This window comes from Lipotes vexillifer, unplaced genomic scaffold (genome assembly GCF_000442215.2).
Source record: "Lipotes vexillifer unplaced genomic scaffold, Lipotes_vexillifer_v1.1 scaffold916, whole genome shotgun sequence".
Lineage (NCBI taxonomy): Eukaryota > Metazoa > Chordata > Mammalia > Artiodactyla > Lipotidae > Lipotes > Lipotes vexillifer.
In genome coordinates this window covers 1,958,290-1,970,635 of record NW_006798383.1, presented here as the reverse complement: position 1 = coordinate 1,970,635, position 12,346 = coordinate 1,958,290, and the positions used below count along the sequence as shown (strand labels likewise).

The 12,346-nt window shown below is 38.5% G+C and overlaps 1 protein-coding gene across 1 annotated transcript in view; it reads right to left on the bottom strand.

Moving 5' to 3' along the window:
* Positions 1-12,346, bottom strand: part of BTRC (beta-transducin repeat containing E3 ubiquitin protein ligase) — a 185,620-nt gene that overhangs the window by 59,226 nt on the left and 114,048 nt on the right. The window contains exon 3 of the mRNA XM_007470457.1: positions 7,355-7,444. Coding sequence (XP_007470519.1) covers positions 7,355-7,444 — 90 coding nt within the window. The remainder of the gene's footprint in view (positions 1-7,354; positions 7,445-12,346) is intronic.

Sequence of the window (12,346 nt, the reverse complement as noted above, 5' to 3'; positions counted from 1 at the left end):
AGGAAATGTTTAAAATGAAAGTAAATATTTATTGTAATAATACCCACAGCAACACGGTATTTTGAAGAATCCTGTCCTTATTTTATAAGCTTGGTTTTGACACAAATTAACAACAATGAACAGTTGGGTTGGCATAAGAAAGTAGATAACATTTAATATACACACAGTAGCATGAAAACCTGTCTATTAACTCGAATATGTGAGCACTCTTCACCTCCTATACCCTATATAATAAGAAACTCTATTCTGTGACTACAAATGCTAATCAATCAATAAATAGTGGAGGTTCTATTTTGCACAACACAACAACAAATATTTTTCTAAAACAGCAATCTTATGACTTAGGAATCAAAATGGTTTCTATAATGATTATATAGGTATAGGTTTAAATAATAAAAACTGTAGCCTTTTTTTTTTTTTTTTTTTTTTGCAGTACGTGGGCCTCTCACTGTTGTGGCCTCTCCCGTTGCGGAGCACAGGCTCTGGACACGCAGGCTCAGCGGCCATGGCTCACGGGCCCAGCCACTCCGCGGCATGTGGGATCTTCCTGGACCGGGGCACGAACCCGTGTCCCCTGCGTCGGCAGGCAGACCCTCAACCACTGCGCCACCAGGGAAGCCCAAAAACTGTATTCTTATACAATGTAAGTGATCAACAAGAAAGATTATTAGTCCTAGTATCACAGAAATTCACAATATATTTCAGAATTGGAAAATAAGAAGCATAATAAAGCCAGCTAAGCAAACAACAATCTGGGTTTTAAACCCTTCAGTAAGAGATGGTTTCTTAAAGCAGAAGACAGAATTCTACATAAAGGTTTGATAGTCAATGAGATAACATCTTTAAAAGATTTGTCCTGGGCACAAAGAAAGTATATTTTCCTGTTGTAAAGAAAATGCTAAACTCTAGAAGAAAATATATGTTAATTTGGCATTTCTAGGCTTGCCTAGCTGAGAACATTTTGTAAAAATGTTAGCTAAATGCTGCCTGAACAGCATTTTGGGGGGCTGGAGAAGGAGGGTATAAATAATGGAAACTGATGCCTTTTAAATAAAGGAATTTAATTCACACATTCTACCCCCATTCCCCTTTTTAGTATTAGAAGGAAACATGGCTTCCTCCTGTTTTCTTTCTATACTAAGATTCCTAGGTAATGTGAAGGCAAGAGTATGCCCTTCTTGTTGCTCCCCCTTTAATGGCCACTTTTCTTTTTCTGAGAAACGTGTGCCACGCTTTTCTCCTTAAAATTCCTGCACTAAAGACTGCACCATACTGCACTCCGCAAAACGTGCTGATGGCGCCAATTACAAGCCCCCAGCCTAACGCTCCAGCCCCCACCATTCGGGCAGATTTATGCGGACTCTTGCCGACGTTATTACAAGTCAGAGTTTATTGGGAAATTGTTACATTATGCGGAGTGTCTAACAAATTGCTTATGCTGCTATAATTGGATTACAACAGCCGCTTGCTCCCACCGGTAAGATTAGGCAAGTAGGACTCCTGCCGATCTCTGAGCGTTAGCAGTAATTTTATTTGCCTTGCCTCTCTCTTTCCTAACAACATGCCTCTCTCCCTGCCAGCTGTCTGCTGAAAAGGCACAGGCTTGTTCCTTGGCCCTAACAATGCAATTACAGCCCCGCAGATCGCACTGTTTGTGCATTAAGTACAGAGCCAAAACGAGGCGAATTGATCGTTTGACTTTTGGAGAAGCCATGTGATCTCTTGGTGAGGGTTATCCGACATGCATCAGCAGGCAATACTGCAGTCAGTTCTTGATGAAAAACTTTCTTCCTTCATCCCACTCTCTCCCAACCTTTCCTTTTTCACTGAGGGAGACAATGACTGGGCTCATCTCATGCTAATCTAGATCAACCCACAAAGACAAACTCAATCTTATTAGCTCCCTGGCTAGATAGAAATGTGAATAGGTTCTAGCATCTTGAAGCACCTCAGTCAGATATATCAGCGGTTCCCAACAGTTGAACCACTGCTGCTATCTAATAAAAGGCTCATAAAGAGTTCACTGAAGGGAAAAAGTTTACAGAAACACTGTAGTTCAAAAGAACTACAGAAAGTTTTAGGTTTTGGCAAATAAAACTGCCTTGGAAAGGCTTTGTTATAAGCTCTGTCTATTGAAGGAGCCATCAAGAAATCAGCACCGAACCTGTGTCCTGCCTTTCTCCACAAATCTGCTCTGCTGGAAGATGCTTGCGGCCAATGTGCAGAATCAATGCCTCTGACTTCAGACTTAAAAACAGTCAGTCTGATCCCCATTCAGGGCAAAAGTTTAACATATTTTGTTAACAGCTTTCAGTTTCTTGTTTCTTTTTCTTGTATGTTTAACAATGAGAGCAGGTAGCATGGAGACTGTGCAAGTATTTACTGTGAATCTAGACTATAATTCATGAAGATTCTCACTGAGGTCCTAACTTTTTTTTTAATTAACTTTGCTGAAATGGTTGAAAATGACTTTGAATTTTACCAATTTTAATACAGACCAGGATTCCTATTTACACTTTCCCCTCCAGTGGCATATGCTACTTAGGGTTCCTGAAGCTGATTACACAACAAATGTGCAGTCAATCTGCTGATCCATTTTGGTGCCCCATGTTTGTATTCTTAAATATCATGCACATCTAGAAGGTTATGTATTCTCATATCCTTAATCTGACAAACACACAAACTGTTGTCTATAATGAGGATTCTTGATTCTATTATTACTTCAAAGTGAGCTTGGAAAAGTCACTGTACTAGTATTTCTCAGGACCTCTCTGTAACCCCCATTAACATTCACTAATTCATATAAATATTTAAAGATGGAAGAAAAAACATTACTTCTGAACTTAATTCCTGCCTCTTTAATACAGCAATAAGCCTAATGTATAAAACATTATACTTCAGTTTTTCCAACCACATCAGCCTCAATGATATGGTTAAATCTTAATATATTCTCCACAAAGCTATTCTTTAGACCCAACAGAGAAGCTTGTGTGCAGAATGGACCATCTGACATGCTACTTGTGGAACAGTATATTAAAGAAGTCTGTTAACACGTAGTTTAAAACTCAAAAGAAACTCTGAACAGCTGAAATGCCTTATAAATAGCACAGACCCAGAGGAAGTGCAAACGTCTGCATTGTGAATTGTAGATCTTAATTACCGACAATGGCTGGTACAGCAAGTAGCACAGGAAAAAAGTGAAACAGTTGCACTGTTCATGGTTGGCAATAATTCTTCAGGAAAATATTTACTATCAATCAGTTATGAGAAAGGGGACTCTGTGCTCGTAAAACAGCACGTTGCTTCTCATACCAGGACCATTTTGCTTCAGCATAATCTGAATTTAAACAGCTTGTTTCCTGCGGATATAATTTTGGAAATAAATAAAACAAGTCTTCTATCAAAATCTGGAGTGAGTGGAAAGGAACATCACATTTTTCTGTCTCAGTTGCAAAAAGATTATTAGTCTAAAGTAAAAAACAATAACAAACAACAACAACTACAATATAGAACACATCTACAAAGGACTATGGGAGGGGTTTATTTTCTAAATATAAAGAGGCAGAACTTCTCCGACCTAGGCAGGAATCCAGGCAGATGTGTTCAAAAACAACTCAGTTTTAACTGTATGTGTATGTGTGTGTGTAAGGGTAAATTAGGGAAAAGCCTGAAAACAAAAAATTTCAATAATACTTAAAGTCAATAAAAATATAACAAAAATTAATGCTCTTTATTTTTCCAGTAAGCTTTCTTTACCAATTAAAAAACATCATGAAGGTTGACAATTAGGTACAACATGATTATTGATTTTAAAGATTAAGTTGGAGGTCAATAATGACTGTTCATTTAAAGCTACAATAAACAGAGCTTATCATGTTCCAAACACAAACCTCATGAACTACAGGGCTATAATTAGTAAGAAGAAAGGCTTTGGAAGAAATAAAAAACATCTCAATGCCTCCAAATATTACTTGGATTAAGTTATACTATAAAATGACCCTTCCTCCATTTTTATTTTAAAATATTTTCTTAAGACTCATTCTTCAAGTCAAAGATTCAGAAGATTATTAACCGAGGGTGGCTGTAGTTTGCCTTACAATTTTGTCTTCTTGTATTCTAAAGAGGACTAAGGGTCTCTTTTCATACACCTATTATAAAACATTTATTTTAAGATATCTCTGGCAAAGAAGTCACATACAATATATTATAGGGGTCCAAACATAACAGGATTGCTGTTTTTAAAGGGACTAACTGGTATTAATGTCTTATATAAACAGTTTTCAATAATAAGGTCTTAGACTTTAATTACCATCTCCACCCAAACCAAAGTCACACCTATCAAAATTAGTTGTTTTGAACTAGAGGACCAAAATGGTTGATATCACCATATTATAGCGGCTCTCCATGGAGTTGGACATTCAAGGCCACTTTGGAGCACAATCTGAATCAACAACACATACTTGTACCAAGTTAAAAACCAATGCAGCCATATCAAGTATAGCAGGTGAAACTATCCAGTTAAGGGCTAAAGGTGAAGAGCATGAAATAGGGACAAGCTTACAGACCTACAAAAATAATGCCAAGTCATTACTTTTCAAAGGGCAAGCAATAAATGAGGCCAGTAGAAGTAGCACAGAATCATGAGATACACATAACATATGTAAATTAAAAAGGGAAAATTCTTCCTATTCCTGTGTTATTGGCACTTCACTGGAGACTGTTGCAAGAAAGAGAATTTTCAGCTACATGTTTTTATTTGCCATTGACCAACTGATTATTTGGCTCAAATCTGAAGCAATGAACCAGAAGATGAAGATGGGCCAATAAAAGGAATCAGAAAGTTAGGTGGGTTCCTAAACTAGGAAATGATAGAAATCATTATTAAATTAGGGTGCTTAAGGAGATGATGAAAGGATATAGGTGGCAGAATAATGCTAAAATAAGCAAGAATGGGATGAGAGGGTCACCATTTGAGAGCAATGGAAACAGCAGCAATGAGCAAATTTATTTCCTCACTCAAGAGCATAGAAGAAATTATACCATTGTGCCAGATGCCACAAGATTTCCAACCATGCACCGCTAAAGTAGAAGGTAGGAGAGGAAAAAAAAAAACCATCATACAGACATACACCAACATAGCTATGCAGCTTAGAGATCCTGGCTTACAAAGTATTGAGAAAACAAAAGGAACAGATGCTCACTTGGCCAGCTCTCAATGTAACTCATTAAAATCGACACCCTGTCCTTGGATCGGTGCTCATGCTAAGATTTTACCTTGTTTAGCCAGAAGTCACCCACTTGTGATGAAACTGAGAACAGCATGGCCAAAAAGGAAAAAGATTATTTTCAAAGGCCCAAATTATTGGTCTCCTCAATGTACAAATGCTAGATAAAAAATAGGGTCAATCAGCACTTGGCTACTTGTGACTATATGACTGAAAAATAAATACACGTTAATTTATAATATTCATATTTTGCAGTAAATAATTAAGACATTCTAATTTAAGAACTGAACTGATTAACTCTACCTTTTTTCACTATAACTTTTAATAAATTCTGACATTTCTTATATGGATCATTTCCAATGGTTCTATTTTGTATATGATATATTTTCAGTTGATAAAGTATGTCCTTTATCAACTGAAACTACTTCATGTTTTAAGAAATAAAACAAAATAAAAAATATTGCTGCTGGGGCTTCCCTGGTGGCACAGTGGTTGGGAGTCCACCTGCCGATGCAGGGGATGCGGCTTCGTGCCCCGTTCTGGGAAGATCCCACATGCCGCGGAGCGGCTGGGCCCATGAGCCATGGCCGCTGAGCCTGCGCGTCCGGAGCCTGTGCTCCGCAACGGGAGAGGCCACAACAGTGAGAGGCCCGCATACCGCAAAAAAAAAAAAAAAATTTGCTGTTCCTTGATTTTTGTAGCAAAGAATGGAGACACATGATACCAGGCCTGGCTCTAATAATAACAGTAACAGAGACCCTGAGTGTATAGATTAAACACTAGATTAGACAACAGATTAAACTAGTTAAAGTTGGGAATGTTGTAAAAGTGACAAATCCCTGAATAGTTATAAAAGGCAGTAATTTTGCAGATATGCAGAGTAGAAGTCTAGAAACAGAGCCCGTACTGTACTTTTAGTTACTCCTGGAATAATTTAAATGGCTGAAATCTAAATTTCGGTCAAAGTTCCTGAGTAATTAGAGATGGAAAACTTGAGGCATAGCTGATACAATTATTAGATTGTAAGATCTCTAATACATAAGATTATTTTTGTATTTAGGCTATAGATATGACACACATTTATACATAAGAAACAAGAAGCTCCATATGCGTGATTAAACATACTTGTCCAGTTAGATCAAGACCACCAAAAGCGGTATTTTTAACAATAGCCGCTCACTAAATAATAATAGTGATATAATAATTGAATTTTCTATAGCATATTTCACAATCCTACAATGGTGTACTCTATACTTATTACAGTTTAAAACCACCACCAAACTTATGAGAATAACTATATATTTTTTTATACAAATCTTTTTTTTTGGCCGTGCCACACAGGATCTTTAGTTCCCCGACCGGGGATCGAACCCGTGTCCCCTGCAGTGGAAGCAAGGAGTCTTAACCACTGGACAGCCAGGGAAGTCCCACACAAATCTTATCTATAATAATCCATAACTAGTGTCAAGCAACAAATGTGAATTAGACTAAAGTGTGACCAGAACACATAATCAAAAAATTCTGCTGCAACTGAAGAGAAAGAAACTCCAACTTGCAATCTGCTTTGGATAAAATGATGCCTCCTACATTCTTTTTAAAAATCCTATAATAGGAACTTCCCTGGTGGTCCAGCCGTTAAGATTCTGTGCTCCCAATGCAGGGGCCCTGGGTTCAATCCCTGGTTAGGGGACTAGATCCTGCATGCCCAACTAAAGATAAAAAGCTTGTATGGGGCTTCCCTGGTGGCACAGTGGTTGAGAGTCTGCCTGCTGATGTAGCGGACATGGGTTCATGTCCCGGTCCGGGAAGATCCCACATGCTGTGGAGCGGCTAGGCCAGTGAGCCATGGCTGCTAAGCCTGCGCGTCCGGAGCCTGTGCTCCGCCAACGGGAGAGGCCACAACAGTGAGAGGCCCGCGTACGGCAAAAAAACAAACAAACAAAAAAAAACAAAACAAAGATCCCACATGCCGCAACTAAGACCCAGCACAGCCAAATAAATAAAAATAAAATAAATAAATATTTTAAAATCCTATAATAGTCTTTAATAGCAATACTGAATAAAGATGTCTATAGATAAACCATTATTATGATGTGGTATAATATATATTGATGTGTAATATTACTTACTTTGGCCACACAATTTTCAGTCTTCATAGCAGTGCTTGATAGACATACTGTCTCTTGATTTAAGCAGAGTCTGGCACAGCTGTTGTAGGTCTGTAAAGAGAATTTTTTGGAAGTAGGTTTAAATACTGAAATACTGTCGTGTAGTTTTCAAATTCTACCTTATTTCTCAAAATCAACACACAAATAGATCCTATGTGTAAATACCAGATTTATGGGAGCTGCGGGACAAGGTAGACAGGGGGAAGTAAAGAAAGTGAGAGCCCAAAAGTGCCACTGATGTGCCCATGAACAAGTATGTGAGCAGCAGTGACTTTATATACGAAAGGTAGGGGTGTCAGTTATTCAAAAATGGGCAAAGGACTTGAACAGAGATTATCCAAGAAGATATGCAAATGGCTAAAAAGCACATGAAAAGATGCTCAACATGACTAATCATGAGAGGAATGCAAATCAAAACTACCATAAGATACCACCTTACACCCATTAGGATGGTTACTATTAAAAAAACAAAACCAGAAAACAAGTGTTGGTGAAAATGTGGAGAAATATGAACCCTTGTACACTGTTAGTGGGAAAGTAAAATGGTACAGCCATTGTGGAAAACAGTATAGTGGCGGTTCCTCAAAAAAAATTAAAAATAGAATTACCATATGATCCAGCAATTCCAATTCTGGGTATATACCCAAAAGAACTGAAAACAGAGTCTTGATGAGATACTTGTACATCCATGTTCATAGCAGCATTATCCACAATAGCTAAAATGTGGAAGCAACCCAACTGTCCACTGACGGATGAATGGATAAGCATTCATCTGAATGTGGTATATACATACAGTAGAATGGTAATCAGCCTTAAAAAGGAAAGAAGTTCTAACATATACTGCAATATGGATGAAACCTAAGGACAGTATGCTATGTGAAATAAGCCAGTCACAAAAAGACAAACACTGTATGATTCCACTTAAGATAGTCAAAACATAAAATAGAATGGTGGCTGCCAGGGGCTGGGAGAAGTGGGGAATAGGGAGTTACTGTTTAAATGAGTATAGAGTTTCAGTTTTACAAGGAGTTAAGAGTTATGTGGATAGGACTTCCCTGGTGGAGCAGTGATTAAGAATCCGCCTGCCAACGTAGGGGACATGGGTTCGAGCCCTGGTCCGGAAAGATCGCACATGCCGTGGAGCAACTAAGCCAGTGCACCACAACTACTGAGCACGTGCTCTAGAGCCCGTGAGCCACACTACTGAAGCCCACGTGCCTAGAGCCTGTGCTTGGCAACAAGAGGAGGCACTGCAATGAGAAGCCCACGCACCGCAATAGAGTAGCCCCGGCTCGCCGCAACTAGAGAAAAGCCCGCGCGCAGCAACAAAGACCCAATGCAGCCAAAAATAAAACAAAAAAAAATTTTTTTAAGAGTTATGCGGATGAATGGAGGTGACTATATTACACAACAATGTGAATGTATTTAATAACACAAACTGTATGTTTAAGAATAGTTAAGATGGTAAATGTTATGTTACATGTATTTTACCACAATTAAAAAAAAACACTGGCTATACTTTATTGTAATCAAACTTGCCAATATATTAATTAAAATGTTTCCTTTTAGTCTTAAGTTTTTTACTGATAGTACATGTCACAGCTCTCAAACAATAGTGCATGTCAGAATCATCTGGGCTTGTTAAAACACAGATCGCTGGGTCCCATCCTCAGAGCTTCTGAGAATCTGCATTTTTAACAAGTCCCCAGCTGCTGTTAATGATGCTGGTCTAAGAACACTCTTTGAGAACTATTTTTATAAATATGTGTGTTGAAATTAAAGAGAAAAATCTTAAGACCTGGGCAATCTCTTATAACCAATAACAGGAAAGAATCAAGTTTTTAAAATTCTAGATTTACAGAATAGTTGCAAAAATAGATATGAGTTCCTGTATACCCTTCCCCAGCTTTCCTTTATGCTTTTAAAAATATTTATTTATTTATTTATTATTTTTGTCTGCATCGGGTCTTAGCTGTGGCACACGGGATCTTTCGTTGCGGTACACAGGCTCCTCTCTAGTTGTGGTGCACGGGCTCCTCTCTAGTTGTGGCACACGGGCTCTGTAGTTGCAGCACGTGGGCTCTCTAGTTACAGGGCGTGGGCTTGCTCAACAGTTGCAGTGTGTGGGTTTAGTTGCCCTGCAGCATGTGGGACCTTAGTTCCCCCACCAGGGATCGAACCTGCGTCCCTTACATTGGAAGCTGGACTCTTAACCACTGGACCACCAGGGAAATCCCCCAGCTTCCCTTTATGTTGATGTCTTACACAACCACAGAACATTTATCAAAACTAAGGAATTAACCTTGGTACAATATAAAGTTAAGAACTTATTTGAGTTTCACCAGTTTTTCCACTAATATCCTTTCTCTGTTCAGGATCTAATCCAAGATCCTACATTGCATTTAGTTGTTGTGTATCCTTAGTTTCCTCTAACCTGTGACAATTCCTCAGTCTTTGCTTGTCTTTCATGATTCTGACACTTCTGAAGAGTACTGATTAATCTACAGAATGTCCCTTTGTTTGGGTTTGTCTCATGTTTTCTCATGATCAGATTGAGGTTATACATTATTGGGAAGGATACAACAGAGGTGATATGCCCTTCTCAATGCATCAAGTCAAGAGGTATGTTGCTGAGTGTTTCTGGTGATATTAACCTTGACCACTTGCCTAAGGTTGTGTCTGCCAAGATTCTCTATTATAAGCTTATTATTTTTCCTTTAGACATTACTAAATATATTGTGGGAAATACTTGAAGACTATGCAAATATTTTGCTTCTGCTTCAACTTTTGCCTGCTAATTGTAGCATACTGGTGGATCTTGCCTGTTGTAATTTTTACTATGGTGTTCTAATGGTGACTTAAATTTCTCTTTCCATCTACATCTATTAATTGGAATTCTTAAGGAAGCACTATAATTCTTCCCGTTTGTTTACTTATTTATTTATATTAGCAATGGATGCATAGATATTTTAAATAATTCATTTTTGGTCAATTATCATTCTTTGGAAAAGAGTAAATAGACAAGAATAAAATTTAAGAAAATAGGGAAAAATAACATTATAAATTTGGTTTTCCATTTAAACAAGTTAAACTTTAAAAAATTTATCCATTTGTTTTATTCTTATATTGTTTAAGTTGAAATTATTTCAAACACATATTTTAAAAGAATAAACGATCATTTGACATTAGTGTACAGGCACTACTGGGACATGTACTAATACATTCTGGACTCAGGTTCAGTACTTCTTTTGCAACTGCTAATACCACAAACACTATTCATGTACAGACAACACAATTTAAAAAAAAAGATTTATTTAATTTATTTTGGGCTGTGTTGGGTCTTAGTTGTGGCACACAGGATCTTCGTTGAGGCATGTGGGATTTTTCATTGTGGCACGCAGGCTCTTCACTGCGGCGTGTGGGCTTCTCTCTAGTTGTGGCGTGTGGGCTTTATTTCTTCTCTAGCTGTGGCACGCAGGCTCCAGGGCAAGTGGGCTCTGTAGTTGTGGCACACGGGTTCCAGAGTGCGTGGGCTCTGTAGTTTACGGCACATGGGCTCTAGCTGAGGCGCGCGAGCTCAGTAGTGGTGGCGTGCAGGCTTAGTTGCCCCGTGGCATGTGGGATCCTAGTTCCTGGACCAGGGATCAAACCCACATCCCCTGCATTGGAAGGCAGACTCTCTACCACGGGACCACCAGGGAAGTCCCGACAACACAATTTTTTTTTTAACATCTTTACTGGAGTATAATTGCTTTACAATGGTGTGTTAGTTTCTGTTTTATAACGAAGTGAATCAGCTATACATATACATATATCCCCATATCTCCTCCCTCTTGTGACTGCCTCCCACCCTCCCTATCCCACCCCTCTAGGTGGTCACAAAGCACCGAGCTGATCTCCCTGTGCTATGCAGCTGTTTCCCACTAGCTATCTATTTTACATTTGGTAGTACATATAAGTCCATGCCACTCTCTCACTTCGTTCCAGCTTGCCCTTCCCCCTCTCCATGTCCTCAAGTCCATTCTCTATGTCTGCGTCTTATTCCTGTCCTGACCCCAGGTTCTTCAGAACCTTTTTTTTTTTTTTTTTAGATTCCATATATATGTGTTAGCATACAGTATTTGTTTTTCTCTTTCTGACTTATTTCACTCTGTATGACAGACTCTAGGTCCATCCACCTCACTACAAATAACTCAATTTCATTTCTTTTTATGGCTGAGTAATATTCCACTGTATATATGTGCCACATTTTCTTTATCCATTCATCTGTTGATGGACACTTAGGCTGCTTCCATGTCCTAGCTATTGTAAATAGTGCTGCAATGAACATCGGGGTGCATGCCTCTTTTTAAATTATGGAGTTCTCAGGGTATATGCCCAGTAGTGGGATTGCTGGGTCATATGGTAGTTCTATTTTTAGTTTTTTAAGGAACCTCCATACTGTTCTCCATAGTGGCTGTATCAATTTACATTCCCACCAACAGTGCAAGAGGGTTCCCCTTTCTCCACACTCTCTTCAGAATTTATTGTTTGTAGATTTTTTGATGATGGCCACTCTCACTGGTGTGAGGTGATACCTCATTGTAGTTTTCATTTGCATTTCTCTAGTGATTAGTGATGTTGAGCATCCTTTCATGTGTTTGTTGGCAATCCGCATATCTTCTTTGGAGAAATGTCTCTTTAGGTCTTCTGCCCATTTTTAGATTGGGGTGTTTGTTTTTTTGATATTGAGCTGCATGAGCTGCTTGTAAATTTTGGAGATTAATCCTTTGTCAGTTGCTTCATTTGCAAATATTTTCTTCCATTCTGAGGGTTGTCTTTTCGTCTTGTTTATGGTTTCCTTTGCTGTGCAAAAGCTTTTAAGTTTCATTAGGTCCCATTTGTTTATTTTTGTTTTTATTTCCATTTCTCTAGGAGGTGGGTCAAAAAGGATCTTGCTGTGATTTATGTCAT